This window comes from Mandrillus leucophaeus, unplaced genomic scaffold (genome assembly GCF_000951045.1).
Source record: "Mandrillus leucophaeus isolate KB7577 unplaced genomic scaffold, Mleu.le_1.0 Scaffold1838, whole genome shotgun sequence".
Lineage (NCBI taxonomy): Eukaryota > Metazoa > Chordata > Mammalia > Primates > Cercopithecidae > Mandrillus > Mandrillus leucophaeus.
The window spans coordinates 39515-57356 of NW_012101852.1; the positions used below are offsets into that span (position 1 = coordinate 39515).

General features: G+C 35.2%; 1 protein-coding gene across 1 annotated transcript in view; it reads right to left on the minus strand.

The window, feature by feature from the left end:
• SYT10 (synaptotagmin X) overlaps nucleotides 1–17842 on the minus strand; it is a 70667-nt gene that overhangs the window by 31866 nt on the left and 20959 nt on the right. Inside the window, exon 3 of the mRNA XM_011977769.1 lies at nucleotides 8327–8894. Within this exon, the coding sequence (XP_011833159.1) occupies nucleotides 8327–8894 (568 nt within the window). The remainder of the gene's footprint in view (nucleotides 1–8326; nucleotides 8895–17842) is intronic.

Consider the following 17842-nt stretch of genomic DNA (forward strand, 5'->3'; position numbering starts at 1 on the left):
CACACCAACATGGCACAAGTATACATATGTAACAAACCTGCACGTTATGCACATGTACCCTAGAACTTAAAGTATAATAATAAATAAATAAATAAAAGAAAAAAAAAAGCAGCAAAAGTGTCTACTCACTGAATCACAGCACACAGTAACTAAAAAGATGTCAAGGAGCTCTAACTCAAAACTTTCCAACTTGAATAGAAAAATATAAGACCTAAAATTATCCCTCATGATATTACTATAAGTTTTAGTATCAAGGTCTTTACTCCTATTTAATATGATGCTACCTAAACAATAACCAAAAACCCACCATAAAATACATCCTAGGTCATCTATGGAACATTTACAAATATCCGACGGTTACTTATGTTACTTAGTCCTAACAACCAACTGTGGTTAGCCTTCTCATAATTCCCATTTTACAGATACTATAATTAACACTTAAAGAGATTTAGTAACTTGGTCAAGCCATACACAGATAAGTGACACAGCAGGAATATAAAGCAATGTGGGTTTGTTACAGAGACCTCAATGCTTCATTAAGCACTTAGAGGCTACATTGCCTCTTAACTACAGGCACAGAGAAAGGGATAGTCCCAAGGATATAGTGGGGAAGCTCGATGGGAGTTATAATATTTACCAGTACAACCATGTAGGAATTTAAATGGGAAATTATACAGATATGATGAATTTAGGCAAAAACTGTCCTCTTGTTTTTCAAACAACCCCAAATATTATGACTAAAATATGGTTGGGAGCTATTCCTTAGGTGGCTGCTTGGTACTCATTTTTGAATGACACCCTTCCAATGCATCTAAATATCATACAGCGCTTACCCAGCAATTCTAGATTTATCTAAAAAGTATGGCATCACTGCTGAATTACATTTAAAACTGGTGGCACAAATTTAAGTTCAGATTTGCATTAACTTTGACTTTTTTGTTTTGTAAAACAGAAGCCTGTAATCAATGTTACAGGAAGCTGCTGTTTAAACTGCTAATAAAAGGCTAATATAATAATTGTTGTGGGCTATTTTATAGCCACTTACCGGCAATCTTTCCCATGAAAGTAAAAGTAGTCAAAACACACTGATCAGACAACAAAACCTTGTTCTCTAAATGTGCATAGATGTGATCTAACATGAAAATAACATAATAAATTATGATGTTACTTAATATTACTCATGAGACAAAGCTCCTTTAAGTAGGCTGGCTGAGTTAGGCACATGTTAAGGCCAACAAAAATCATACTTTGGAAACTGAACTCCCATGGTCTTATGATAGTATGTGAAGGACTCTACTATTTTTAAACTGAAGTTAAATTTAATTCTAAATTAACATAGATGCTTCCCATCAATTCTAGCAAAATAAAAGACCGTACATACAGGTTCATGGAATTTACTTGCATCATTTGAGTTAATCTATCATCAGTTACTGGTGGCCCATAAGCAGATGTGTAATCTGTGACACACCAAGGCCAGGTTTATTGCAGAGATGAAACAGAAAACTAGGAATGTTCATAGAGGAGCAGATGTGGGTTCATCGTCCCAACTTGCAGGTCAATAGCTACAATACTGTCTGTTACACCCCAGGAGACCTGGTAAGACAGACAGCCCCTGACTAGAAAGGTTTGGTTCCTACTGCCCCACTTTCCATCATACTCTTTTCCTTAAAATAAAACTGGAATTTCACCACTCTTTAAAATGTTCTTAGCTGACACATATTTCATAGTTAATGAACTTTGGAAGACAATTCATTGATAGCTAAATGTGAAAAATATATAGTATTCTTCTGATCCTATGATTGATCCAGGATGATTGAGGGTAGAATTAAAAAGACATCTCTATATTAAAAAGAATTTTAAATATTAAAAAATTTTAGTAATGTGTAATAAAATGTGTTATTTCAAACTGAAGCTCAGCAGGTGCATCCAGTACCCTGAATGGCTGATACGATGAATACAACAGTTCCTTTGTACTTGTCCTGTCAAGGTCTACTCTTTCAAACAATACCTGGCAGATGCTTAGTTAGAATATACTAGATTCAAACATTTTATACCTGTAATCAGGTCAATGTGATATACACAAGCAACTTCCTTACTTGCAAGAACTTTAAAGTGTGTAGAACACAGTTGGTGCAAAAAGAAAATTTCATTGAATAGGTAAGTAAATAAATATGCAAATGAAGGTAGTTCTGCTCAAAAAAAAGGAAATCTTTTCCTTGTCTACCTATCTTTTCAATGGCTTCTTGAGTATGCACAGGAAAACTACATTCAAATATTCCAAATACATTAGTCTTGGTTGGCTGTGGTGGCTCACGCCTGTAATCCCAGCACTTTGGGAGGCCGTGGTGGGCAGATCACCTGAGGTCAGGAGTTTGAGACCAACCTGGCCAACATGGTAAAACCACGTCTCTACTGAAAATACAAAAACTAGCTGGGCATGGTGGCACATGCCTGTAATGCCAGCTACTTGGGAGGCTGAGGCAGGACAGTTGCTGGAACCTGGGGAGGTGGAGGTTGCAGTGAGCTGAGACCACACCACTGCACTTCAGCCTGAGGGATAGAGCGAGACTCTGTCTCAAAAAAAAAAAAAGAAAATAGTCTTTATAGTGATTGACATTTAAAAAAAATTCAATGTTCCAATAATATTATGCATAATAGCTTAAATATAAAATGTATATAAAGCAACATGCTGCAAATAATTCTTTTTCTATAGTCATTCATCCAGTTACTACCATATATTCATTCTATCTGGTTGCCAATAGCTAACTCCTACTACTAAATTCTTGTGTGTCTTTACATAGACTTTTTTTTGTGTATATAACTGAATATGAATATATATTTCTCCTTTACATTTCAGAAATAGCAGCATAGGGTGCACATTGTTTTTTAATATCTATTCTATAGATGTTTCTATGCTAGTATTAAAGGTGGTTGGCTTGCCAGATTTGTGATATATAGTAAGATGATTGCTAAAGTGAAAATGAAATTTTTGCACAGAATAAAGATTCACCTTTATGGTTTCTTTTGTCAATATCAAATTTCAAAACAATTGCTACTTCCTGAAAAATATTAATCCTTCTTATATAATTTATTAATGAAATCATAAATATGAAATATGTGCCTCTTGTTTCAACCTGATAACATTTTTGTTAATAAATTTAAAATGTTCCTGCTTTATTTCATATATATATGGGTGCCATACCCTGAATATTAAAAAGAATTTGTCTACAAAAAGTAGCTAACATTAACAAAGTACACCTAAGCATATCCTTGTTTACTTGTAATCAATAGGGTACAACATTGCATTGTTTTCTCCTCTGGTAGTGGCAGATCTGTATTTATACAACTCTATACTTAACCCCATATGAAAATTTGCTATGTTATTTATTCAAAAAGCATTTATTCATTAACCACTAAGCGCTCATATTACGTAAGGGATGCAAGAGATATACAAGATGATTTCTGCTTTCCAGAAGCTGAGAGGCTAGTGGCAGACATAAGACAAACATCTGCAGAATGTTTAAATAAGTGCAGCAGACAATGCTTTCATTAGCATATATTAGCTTCTTTCCATTCTCGTTGCTACCAGCCTCAATAAGGCTTTGCTCATCTCATCTAGTCTGTGATGTTACATTCCTACTGAGCACCACATTTCACAATCTCCCACTCTGATCCATTGTACACACGGGTTGCCATATGAGGTAATGGCTTCACTGATTTCACTCTTCTAATAAAAAACAGAATAAATAGAAGCTCCTATGACATTAAATGTCCTCTTGATTATAGATAAAATATAACATTCTAGTTTGGGTTCCCTTTAGTCTCTTCATTTCATATTCACACTTTACTTTTCTGCCCCCTGAAAACATGTTACAGTCCCGTTTATTTCCTTTTCCTCATGCTGTTTTTTTTCTTTGAGAATCACCCAACTCTTTTCTTCAGAAATCTATCATCATGGAAAGGCAATCTGAAATATTTTCATATGGGATACAGTCAGTACCAAAAAGTGTGTAGACAAGACCACATTTGTGGAGGCTATCAGGAAACGGTTATATAATAATTTACACTGAGGCATATACTCTATTTCCTTGCTGTTTGTCTCCTTTGTTAAAGTCCTTGCGTAAAACTTGTATTTTACTAGTCTTTCAGTTTTAGAACTAAATATAAACTTCATTCATAGAAAGTTCTCAGTAAATATTTAATCAAATTAAAGTTATTTGAATCAAATGCTGTAGAACAGAAAATTTTGGGGGATGAACTGTTCTAGGAAGATTTTTTTGGTTAAGGCCTTGGACAGGCCTTTGCACCTGTGGAAAAAAACATGATAGAGACTCTGTAATGAAAATTTGTGGGAATGCGACACTTAAGACCCTTAAAAACAACAATCACAAAAGCCGCTAGGTCTGATTTTCACTGAGTCTTCTCTGCAACAATTATGAGATATAATTATATAATTAGCATGAAGAAGGAAAAAGACAGCCATGGCATTTACAACAATATGATAATAAAGCAAGTCTTAATGATTCTAAGAAGAATCATAAAAAATTAAAGATACACCAGCTAGTGCTTTTCAAACTGATAGCAAAATGGTATTTTTTTTTCCCCAGTAAATTTTGGTTTAAATTAAATTGGAGATTTGCAATTATATAAAGGCACTCTTTAAAAATCTCATAAATGATTATTTCAAATAAAAACTTTAGTTATAAGAGTTCTTACAAAGTTATAAGAATTAAAAGAATATTTATATTTGTCATCGTCTTCTAATCTGATAGTTTTTTTTGTTTGTTTGAGACAGAGATTCACTCTGCTGCCCAGGGTGGCATGCAGTGGCGCCATCTTGGTTCACTGTAGCCTCCCCCTCCCAGTTCAAATGATTCTCCTGCCTCAGCCTCCCAAATAGCTGGGACTACAGCTGTGTGCCACCATGCCCAGCTAATTTTTTATTTTTAGTAGAGACGGGGTTTCACTCACCATGTTAGACAGGCTGGTCTCAAAATCCTGACCTCAGGTGATCCACCTACCTTGGCATCCCAGAGTGCTGGGATTACAGGCATGAGCCATCGTGCCCAGCCAATAGTCTTTTAATCCAGTATTTATTTTATTTGTTACATAAACTCTTTTATATCTGTGTCTGCACAGTTTGATTTGCCTTTGTAGGTTTCCACAAGACTTAAACAAGTGAGAGCATATCCTACATTGCTTTTTATTTCTTTCCTCTTATTCTCAATTTTTCTAGAAGACTCAATAATTTCTGCATGAAATTCTTAAAAATTAATGATGTGTGAATAGAAAAAGAAAGTTTCTTAATGAAATTTCCACCTACATCATTTTTTTTTCATTTTTACTAATAAGAAGATGTAACATTGCTTAATGATTTTTCAAAGGCTGAACAGAAATTTTAATTAAATACTACCCTAACCATAATATTTGGCCACATGGTCTAGAAATTCAGGTTTCATTACTATATTTCCAAACAAAAATCCAGAAGCAATATTCCGAACAATGTGTGGTTCAATATTCTAGTTAAAGGAGAATGCTCTTTTATTAGAATAATCTAAAAATACGTTTTATTTTCTGCCAACTTCTTTTTATATTCAGAATTCTGAAATGAGAATGTCTGCAGAGGTGGCAGGTGGAATAAAGGTAGCCCCAAAGATGGGCATACCCTAATTCCTGGAATCTGTGAGTAATGTTACTTAAATGGCAAAAGGGGCTTTGTGGATGTGATTAAGATTATGGACTTTGAGATGGGGAGATTTTCCTAGATTATCCACTGGGCTCAATATAAGGCAATGAATGCCTGTGGCCTCTAGAATCAGGAAAAAGCAAGAAAATGGGTCTCCCCAAGAGCCTCCAGAAAAGAATGCAGCCCTGTCAACCACATTCATTTTAGTTAGTAAGATCCATGTCAGATTCTTATTTTTATTTTTTTTTGAGACAGAATCTTGCTCTGTCGCCCATGCTGGAGTGCAGTGGCCTCGATCTCTGCTCCCTGCAACCTCCGCCTCCCAGGTTCAAGCAATTCTCCTGCTTCAGTCTCCCGAGTAGCAGGGATTACAGGCATGTGACACCATGTCTGGCTAATTTTTTGTATTTTTAGTAGAGATGGAGTTTCACCATGCTGGCCAGGCTGGTCTTGAACTCTTGACCTCGTGATCCACCCACCTCAGCCTCCCAAGGTGTTGGGAATTACAGGCATGAGCCACTGCACCTGGCACCATGTCAGGTTTCTAACTACACTGTAAAATGTTTGTGTAAGACTAAATTTGTGGTAATTTCTAACCAAACTGTATTTCTAACCAAATTATAAAAGGTTTCTAACCAATTGTGTAAGATAAATTTGTGGTAATTTTTATAACAGAAGTAAAAACTAACATTCAAGCCATATGGGAAAGTTGAAAATAAATTTAAGTAATTTATTAATATTAACAAACAATGAATAAATATTATTGGCAATGAGAAACTAAAGTTTCCATAAGGAATCCTACTTTTTTCTAAGTAGAACCAGTTTGGAAAACGTATGAATGTTAAAAAAAAAAAATTCACTGTCAATCTCCTAGTCGATTATACTAATTTTTAGATTTTATTGGCAGATTATATGCCTCTGAGCCTGAATATATGTACAGAACATACTTCACTTTTTAATTAAAAAATGTGTTTGTTGCAACCCTAGGACTTAGAGCGTGCCAAACATAAATAGGTACTCAGTAAATATTTGTTGAATAAATAAAAAGTAATAATAAGACTGAGGAATCAAGAGAAATAATCTAACAATTAACTGCCATCGGCATTTGTAGAATTCTAGAAGGTGTTATTTTTAAAAACAATAAAAATCAGTATTCATCATGTTTTCCCTGTGGGAATATAGGTAATAAAATGAACACAAATGTGAAATCAAAAGAGCCCCACTGTGCATTTGAAATATGATCCACTTTCAAAATTCCTTCTTTGTTCCCTAACAGGTATCATAATAGAGATTATGACACAAAAATTCAACAACTAAAAATGTTATGATGCTGGAATACAATATTGAACTGGCAGCATAAAGTTTCAAATTAATTTATCCACATAATTTACAATGACAATATAATTCTCCCACATACTGATTGTAATTAGTAAAACATTCATAACTGGAAAAACACAAAGGGACCTATTTTGAATACAAAAGTATCCTTATGTTTTAAATAATCCCTTGTCTCTGTTCAAAACTTCAATGCTTTAAACTTATAAGATGTATTACAACTCAAACAAAAGATGGTAAATATGTAAAAACAACCTGATGATAAAAAATTAAATGTCCCCATTTAAAAGCTAATAAACTAAAGCAAGCAATCTAACTTAAGAGATCACTTCTCTAATTCCACTTCTATAATTCTATACTGGACGAATAATCTTGAAAAAACCAGATTTACAAAAAAAGAACACAATTTTTCATATAACAAAATTTATGCCTAACTTAAGTGTCTAACAGTAAGAAAATGGTTAAGTAAATGGATCATGTATTTCAACATCATGCGCTAAAACGAATACAGAATGAAAGAAAATTGGTGTGAAAAAAATTAAGCTTAGTATGGTCTTAATATTCTAAATTACGCATTGCAAAAAGTTGGAAAGCAATATGCCAAAATATTATATATAATTGGTAGCACTGTAGATTATTTTAATTTTATGTTATGTGTTTTTACTCTGTCTTTAAAATTTTCAGTACTGAAGTTGGTATTATTTTATAATCAGAAAAAGCATTTTGTAATGAAAAAGAAAAGTTTTAATGTAAACAATGATTACTTCTTGATCATTGATCATTTCATATATTGTAATTGTGTGTATTCTATGAAAGCTTGTGAAGTAATGGGTTGTTTCATATCAAACCAAGGACTTTTCAAATAGCATCAAAGTACATTTTAGGTTTGATTTGATGAATTATCTTAAATAATGAAGTCATTATTCTTAAAGAGTGAAATAATTTCTAAAATAATGAAATTAACAAAATTATCTTAAATAATGAAAACCAATACTAACTATGAGGAAACTGGGTGCTGTAGATAGGATATTTATATTACAGATAAATATTTTAAAGGAGAAATAGTCTACAAGTTCTGTTAATTTATAAGAGTTGTTTTTTTATTTACACAATCACTAGGGTTACCAATATATTCAGCATTAGGTGACTGAATTATTAGTAGTGGAAATGAAATCCTACCTTTGCAGGATCTTAGACATAAATTCTATAACTCTGTAAGACTTATCCCAATAATTTGGGTAATAATTAGTCATATATCATTGTAAGTCAAATAAAAACCAATATATTGGTGGAATTACTACTTACTGTGGTAGCACAATGAATATCTTTCCATACTGTGGCTTCCCTGGAGAGATCAGAGACTTCAAACAAATTATCAAGAATCACTTCCCCAATCATGTCATGTCTAGAAAATCTGTCAAAATCATATACACTGAAATGTAGTTTTCGGTTGCTTAGCTGATCGTATGCTACAGGAAATTGAAAAGTTTCATCAAATAGAGGATTTAAAGTCTTTCTGTGCACGCGGGTCTGAAATTTCTTTTTCCTGTCTGGAAGAAGATACATCTTCACATAAGGGTCAGAAGTTCCTGTGAAGTCTTTAGCAGGGAGATCTAAGGCTTTGATAATTTTAACAACTAGAAGTTCATTTTCATAATCATACTGGAGGGTAAAGTTAAGTTTCCCACAGGTTTTGACATCTTCTTTTTGGTTGCCCTCAGAGTCAACTGATCTCTGTTTGTAGAGTTCTGGCTTTATCCTCCCAATGCTGGTTGTTGTTTCTCCTCTTTGTAAAACAGGTTCCGTGCCCATGCTAAAATCAACACTGGAAACCTGCATTTGCCTCGGCAGGTGTCTTCGGAAGGAATTGTGGCTGAACACACACACATATACACAAAATCATTGAGGGAGATCATTTTGATGAGAATGTTATACAGTGGCATATAAACTCTCCCCCACCCCCAGAACAGTGAAAAGATATCTATATCTACATAGATAGACACAAACATATAATCAAGGAGGTACTTTTGAAGAAAAATAAAGAAGTACAATATTCAAAGAGAGGTCTCCTAAAATTCCAGAACACCTAAAACACTTAAATGTTCTTTGTGTGTGTGTGAGTGTGTTTGTTTTTTTGAGACAGGTTCTGTCACCCAGCTGGAGTACAGTAGTGCTATTATAGCTCACTGTAGCTTAAAACTCCTGAGCTTAAGCCATCCTGTGGCCTCCACCTCCTGAGTAGCTAGGACTACAGGCGTGCGCCACCTTACCTACCCAGTTAACTTTTAAATTTTTTGCAGAGACAGAGTCTTGCTATGTTGTCCAGGCTGGTCTTGAACTTCTGGACTCACACAATCCTCTCACCTCAGTTTCCTAAAGTGCTGGGATAACACATGTGAGCCACAACATGTGGCTGGCAAATGTTAATTTTCATATGCTTTTGGAATTTTGTACTCTCAATCATAAGCATATAATTAAAATTAAGCACAAAATTAAAAACAATTCTAAAAAAAACCTGATTAGCAAAAAAAATTCAGTATTCCACAGAAAATTGTGAATGTTACCAATCATCTGGGTCCATCTAGATTGTAAGCATTATACAGACAAAATCATTCAGATGGCTGGTTTCTTTTCATCTGGATATTTGGGTCTCATGAATTTCACGTTTTAGTGACTACAGTATTAAAACAAAAACATATTATAAGTCCACATTTTCTTATAATGAGTTGTTTCTAATTCTTAATCTTACTAAATTAATATTTACTTTTAAAAAGAATATATGGTTGTGACTGCCAAAAATGAGTACATTTTCTTTTTTTCAACATGCTGTGGTCTTCAGAAACTCTAAGGATAAAAACAAATGTAGAATTTTAGAATTTGAGCCCAACAAAACAAGTTTTTAAAAATTCAGACTCAATTTCCTACAGTCACTATTACTACTCATCTAGTCAACATTTCCAGAATATTAAATATATAAGCTTACTAATGTCTTCTACATGTGACTTGCATTAAAGATCTGCTTCTTTTATACTTCCTCCAAGCTTTCTGGCATGAACTGTGCCATACCTCCTCAAAGCTTAGTCCCAGGTCTTTTGTTACATTTCTCGTCAGTCTGTCCATCAGACTAATCATCAGTTCTTGGACTATAATTATTGTCTTGAATCTGATGGTTTCTCAGATAAATCCCAGCTACATAAATCTCTAGTCCCATATGTCTAAATTTCTAAGGAAGATTTCTAAACAGATGTCTTCATTTTGCCCCAAATGCAAGAAAACTCATCATTTTCTCCCTTTTGCTTGCAAATTCGTTCTTTATCCCACAATCTCTGACAATAGTAGTAACATTTTTATCAGTCACTCATGCTTCCAAGCATGAAGTATGCTTTGAATCATTCTCCCTTTACACATAGCATTTACTCGGTTTTCTAAATCCTGTTGCTTTTCCTTTGAAACATCTCATATAATTATTCACTCCACTCCTCTTCCATTGCTATGGAGTCCGGATCCTTATCACTATATACTTTGCTTTCTCCTGTCACCTTCAGCTGGCTTTTTTTTTCCTTCCAGCTCTGTCTTACACTTAATATCCAGTCAGTACACCCTCAGAACACTGATTTCAAAATAGTTTGTTCACTTCTGTTGTCTATTGCAGCAGGTCTACACCTGTTACAGCACTAAGTAATATGGATGACATTGCATGATTAATATTTGATTCACTGATGCACAAATGAAGCTCGATTTCTTTTTTTTTCCCGAGATGGGTTCTCACTCTGTCACCCAGGCTGGAGTGCAGTGACATGATCTTGGCCCACTGCAACCTCGATCTCCCAGGTTCAAGCGATTCTCCTGCCTCAGGCTCCCAGGTAGCTGAGATTAGAGGTTCCCACCACCGCACCTGGCTCATTTTTGTATTTTTAGTAGAGATGGGGTTTCACCATGTTGGCCAGACTGGTCTCGAACTCCTGATCTTAAGTGATCTGCCCACCTTGGCCTCCAAAATGCTGGGATTACAGGCGTGAGAAGATTGATTTCTTTTTTTTGTTTTGTTTTTTGGGACAGAGTCTCGCTCTGTCGCCCAGGCTGGAGTGCAGTGGCGCGATCTTGGCTCACTGCAAGCTCCGCCTCCCGGGTTCACGCCATTCTCCTGCCTCAGCCTCCCGAGTAGCTGGGATTACAGGCACCCGCCACCACACCCGGCTAATTTTTTTTTTTGTATTTTTAGTAGAGACGGGGTTTCACCATGTTAGCCAGGATGGCCTTGATCTCCTGACCTCAAAGAAAAGTTTACAAATTAGTGACCATCCAGAAGTGAGATGCCTGGGCACAATACCATTTGAGAAGTAGTGACAGGAGCTGAGGATTTTGAACCTAGAAAGGAGAAGCAGTTGAAGAATAGGGTAAAGATGGATTAAGGCTAGCTGTCTTCTAATGCCCGAAGGACTGTCATGACAGCATTTAGGAATTTATGGAAGGGACAGAAGATAAACTTAAGCTTAATATAAAGGAACGTTTAAGATCTAGAGCTCTCCAACACAGTGAAGTAGTGAATTTCCTCAAGCTGGAAATGTAGAACAAAGGTTAGATGCTGTAGAAAAATATTCCTGCCTCAAGTAAGATTTGGCCTCAAGTCTAGCATCACACTTGAGGCAGGAAGCATTAAGTGTTTTCTAATCTTAAGTTTATTCTGTGATTCTCTGTCATTCTACAGTCCTTCAATAATTTTACGGGCCTAAATGTTTACAACGCAGCATCAATATTATGTGCATTAATACAATGGAATTTGTTAAAATCAGAATTATAATCTAAGGTGTTGACAAGTTCATTCTCTTACATTTAATTTACTTATTTATTTTAACTGTACTGAACTGTTGAGCAGTAATTCAAAAAACACCATAGAAAATGCTTAGGGCTCTATTGAAACTAATTCAACCTCTCTTTATGGTCCCCTTTCATATAGATAAGGAAGACAAACCAAAATGAGCCGTGAGAGTATCAGTAGCTCTCCTTGTTTCTACTGTACTATTCACAGACCTCTCAAACATTTGTTTAAAGGACCTATGGTTCAGTACATACATTGCAAATTAGAGATTCATACAAGTAAAGTGGTGGAAGGGTGTCACAAGTGAAAGTAAACTGCAGTGTTTTTGAAAGATCTTGTCCTCCACATTCTGCTCAGCTTCACCCCCAGAATGAGAAGCTTTTAGTGTGCTGTCACAGAGAATTATATGGATAAAAGGAGAAAGCCTATGGAAAAATGATATTCCAATATCAGATTAGTGCTGAAGTATGCCAAGAATTAGAATATGAAAAAAATAATGTCTAATATAATTTGGAAGAAAATAAAAAGGAATAATGAAAGATGGGAAAAAATAAAGAAATATACACTACAACATTTTCACGATAAAAAGTTAGGATGCCTTTGCTCTTCAGATTTTGCCAGTAAAAGCTAGTACTTATGATGTTGCAGGTACGGGTGCAAATTCTTTATCAATTCAACTGAGCCTCATGTAACCTAATCAGGCACTCACTATTATGTTCCCAAATGAGGACACTGAGGCACAGAGAAGTGAGCAATGTATTCAAAGTCTTGCTGGTAGGCAGGTGCTAACATTAAAATTTCACTGAGGCAGTCTGGGTCTAGTGGCCATACCCTTAGCCACCATGCTATATATACTGTTATATTAATGGTTATCCTATTTGAATAAATTACTTCAAAAATCAGTTATTCTACTAAATAACCATATAAAATATTAAAGTGTCAATTTATATATATTTATATGTTTTCCACTTAAATATTATATATAACATAATTATGTAATCCACTAAGATCTAAAGTTTATTTGGTTAAAATAGCTTGAGATATGTTTTTAGAGGTTTTAACTTATTTGACTTGTTACCAAAAATTGGAAGGGAGCACAAATGTTTAATTTGTAAATGAAAATGATCAGACACTGTGTACAACTTTCTTATTGAGTTTATAGTTATGATACATTTTATTAGAAATGACATATTTTGGAAATAGCAACAAAGTAAAATTTGTAAGGCGATTTGTGGTATATCATATATTAAAAATGACTTTTAAAATTTGACTATAATTGAAAAACTGTTACTATATAGAGAAACATACTAGAATTACTTTATCTCAGGTGAGAAAATTAGCCCCTAATTTAAACTACACTGACTTTATGACTCAATATTTTAGTTTCTGTATCTAAATGAGTATACATGTAAAAAAGTCTTTGCTAACTTAAATCTTGAAATGATTTGTTTCTTCAGATATATGTCACTCTGTTGCATTAGGCATGACATGAAATGTATTTTGACCTTGAATCTACCCCAGATATTAAGGATCAGGAGCTTAAATTAGGGTTAGCAAAGGTCAGAGAGATTTTATGAAAATGAAAAGAATATAAAAAGGAATATAAGTGGTATATATTACTGTGAAATATTAAAAGGGTCTAGTATAATCTAGTTTGCATATTCATTATTCTTAAAATATGTAGGATACTTTATTGAACAGAAAATCTAATATTCTTGCTAAAATCACTTTTAGTTATGCAACAAGCTTTTGATTTTTGGGAGCAAAACCCCTAAGAAGTTAATTCTTTATTTTTTTTTAATAGATTTATTCCATCATTTCACACTCCCTTGTGCTTTTCAATATTATAAAACTTCAATTTTCTAGCCTCTGTGCCAAAATTAGTAATTTCTTCTTTATGACTCTGATTATATTTTTGCAGCTGTAAAGCCCCTTATGAGAATAAAAAAGTAGTAACATTTTTGTTCTAGTAAGTCAGTGTCCTAATTATAGGGTAAATAGCACATATTCTAAGTCACAGTTTAGCTAGTCAGTTAAGACAAGCTTTAATGAGTACAATGTTAAACTATTGCCATGACAACACAGATCTTTTTCTTCTGGCTTTTTTTTTCTTTTATAATGACAGTGATTAGTGGCTATACAGTCTCACACATATATCCAACCAATCACAGTGCAAGTCATTTGACTGTTACTAACCCCATTCTTATCCTTCAAACCTAGTATTAGGTTGGTGCAAAAGTAATTGCATTTTTTGCTGTTGAAAGTAATGGCAAAAACCGCAATTACTTTTGCACCAACCTAAATTCCATCTTATTCTTCAAACCTAGCACTGTCCAAGCATTCTCCCAGAGAAGGAAAAACTTTCCCCATCTAACCTGGAGCTCTGAGGGTAGCTAGATATCATCAATATTAGTTAATGGCACTGGAATATAATGTATTAATATGGTCACTTTCAAATATTTACTACCAATAGATCCTTTTCTTCCAATAAAATCTGAGGCTAGAATTTGACTATGTAAAGACAGAGCTGCTTTGGTTGACATGTGGTTAGAGTCCTGGAAACTCACCGGAATATGAGCAAATTCTTCCCAACTATAAGACGAAAGTGTTTAAAGATTTTTACAGAGAGATGAGGTGGAAAAAGTGCTGGACTAGAATCTGACTACAGTTTGGTTCCAGCTTCCCTATGTAGTGAGGGCAAATTTGGCACATCACTTAACTTGTTTGAGCTTTATTTTTCTCATTTATAAAATGGTTCTTTTACAGTTTTTGAGAAGATTAAATGATATATTGTATATGACTTTCCCAGCTATCATTTTTCATATTGATATTAGTTATTACTATTATAATTCAGGACACAAGGAGCTGAAGTGCAAATGCCATAATGAATTCTAGTTTTGACAAAGTCAAATCTAGGCTTCCTGGGGATGTACAAAGTCATTTCTATGTAAGCATGTCCTGGACCACTACCCTGGGCTAAAGAGACCACCTGACTTCAAATCTCAGCATCTAATGGGAAACCTATATCCTCTTGCTCTAATTTGCAATGCCTCTACTATCTATTAAATCAACCTTAGATATTGCTTAAGAAATTACAGAAGAAAAGTAAAAATATCTTTAGCAGCTTTCTATTTATTTAATAATTAAGTGTTTAAAAGAAATTTATCTCCATTTTAATATTAAAATCTGCATCAGAAATTCTCATCATATATTCAGTTAGATCCCGATTTCATAGTTAAAGAAGCTTGAGTAGCAAGACTAAATCAAGTTTCTGGTTAACAAAGTTTTTATTCTCAGTTTCCTATTTTCTTCCATTCAACTTGAAACAAAGACAAGGTGATTCATTCATTACACAAATATCTGAGCATATACCATGCAAAAGACCATAAGGAGAGTAAACTGTATAAAATGCCACAGTGGATTTTTAAAAATAACCCATTGACCTCTACATTCTTAATCTTTTTGGAATGTTTTTTCACCTTATTTACCTGGTAGAAATTTGGCTCTTCCCCAAGGACATCATTTCCTATGCGTTCCTCTCACATGGTGGCTGTTATTTCCCATGGCCCTTATTCCACCAGCTTGCTAGTGAAGTAACTGTTTCTTCTTGACCCCCATTACCACTTCACACCATTCTCTTTTTTGTTGTTGTTGAGACAGAGTCTCACTCTGTCACCCAGGCTGGAGTGCAGTGGCATGATTTCAGTTCACAGCAACCTCCACTTCCCTGGTTCAAGCAATTCCCTTGACTCAGCCTCCCAAGTGGCTGAGATTAAAGCCACCACACCCGGCTAATTTTTTTGTAGTTTTAGTAGAGACGGGGTTTCACCATGTTGGCCAAACTGGCCTTGAACTCCTGACCTCACGCAATCCACCCGCTTCAGCCTCCCAAAGTACTGGGATTACAGGTGTGAGCCACCAAGCCTGGCTCACACCATTCTCTTTTAAGCTACCACTCCCATCTCTGAAGCTCAAGTCAAGAAATCACACTCCCATTACCATTTACTGTTAGTGATCTATTGATATCCAAAACCCTCTCTATAAAGTCTTCATTATCTTAGTCTTCTGGTTCATGAACATTCTCTTTTACAATGTTTCTGCTCTAATTCTGGCAATCAAAGTATTTCTTCCAACCCTTTGGCCTCAAGGTTCAATGAACTCCTCCCTTCCAATGATGTTCTCTACTTAACCTCAGTCACTATTATGTAAATAGCCAGATTTTGTCATCATCAACTGCAAGCTCTCCACAACCGCAATTTCAGGCATGCTTCCCTCTGATCAACACTTCCTACCTTTTCAGGTTCCTTTAAGATGGAAGAAATAATGGTATGCTCTTGTGCTGAGAGTACCAATAAAAGAGAGGGGGAGAATTAATAATGCAAACATCAGAGAGGAGGATCCTTAGAAGTGACAGGAGGCAAAATGGGATCTAACATGAAAGTGGAGGGATTAGTTATAGATAGGTGCATTGATAGTTAACATAGTATCAATCAGGAAGGCAAATATATGGGATAGATGCTGGTAAGAGGGTTGATGATGTGGTGGGAATCTGTGGAAGGTTTCTGCCCTTTGCTTCAATTCTCTTAGTAAAATGGGAAATAAGGTCATTAATTAAAACTGAAAACTGAGAATGAGGAAGAAGGTGATAGAAGTTTGAAAAAAGGTGAGAAGGTATAAAATGATGTGGTTTGAATGTTCCTTCCAAAACTCACACGGAAACTTAATCCCTGATGTGGCAGTATTGAGAGGCAGAGCCTGTACTGTAAGATGTGACTAGGGCATATGGGCTCTGCCCTCATGAATGGATTAAATCCATTCATGAATCAATGGATTAATGAGTTAATAGATTTGTGGATGATCACAGGAGTGCAGCTGCTGGCTTTATAAGAAGAGGAAGAGATTGCTGAGCTAGCATATTAGCATACTCTGCCCCTTTGCCTTGACATGTTCTGCACCACCTTGGGACTCTGCAGAGTCATCACCAGCAAGAAGACCCTTGAGAGATGTGGCCCCTCAACCATAGACTAAAGCTTTTCTAACTACAAGAAATAAATTAGTTTTCTTTATAAATTATCCAGCTTCTGATATTCTGCTATGAGCAACAGAAAATGTATCAACACAATAGTCTCGTGACTCTCAAAGATTGAGAGGGAAAACAGATTTTTGTTTTAGCACTAGCTAGCTAAATGAAGAATGTGGTCATGAATTTCAAGTGGATTCATGAGAGTTGTTTATATTTTTTTCCAGTCACATTGCACATGTGCAAGTGTACAGGTGACAGAGCAATGAATTCAGGTAGGGCTGTGGTTTTGCCCTGCAAATACAAAAATAGAAAGCAACAAGAGAATTGAGGATGTACACAAGAGTGACTCTGATTGACCATGGAATTGAAACTGAGTAAAGAAGAAAAAACAATAATATCAAGGATATAGGAATTATGACATAGTGACAGAACCAATGGATTGGAGGTTTTGGTGAGTTGGAAGGGTTGTCTGAATTGGGATGTAAAGTTAAAATAACTTTCTATTCACCCCACTTTCTCTGTGCTGCTCTGTTTCTCTAATATATTTGCAGCAAAACTTTTTGAAAGAGTTAATTACAGTATATTCACAGTCCAGATTCTATTTAAACTTACTCTAATCAGCTTTTCATATACTGTACCACAATTGCTCTTGAAAATGTGAACAATGTTGCCCCCACATTGCTAAATTCAAACAGGTCCATTCACAATCATTCTACCCAGCCTTAGCACACTCCCCTGACAGCTACTCCCTCCTGGGAGCTTACTTACTCTCCTCACTTGGCTTCCAGGTTCCACCCTCCCGGCTTCCCTCCTACTTTACTAGCCTCTACTTCTTAGTCCACCTGGCTGTTCCCAATCTCTCAACGCTCAGAAATTTATCCTTTTTCTTCTGTTTCCCATCTACTCTCAACTATTTGATGATGTCATCTCCTGGCTGAGGACATAATCTACATGCTCAGGATCCCAAATTTATGTATAT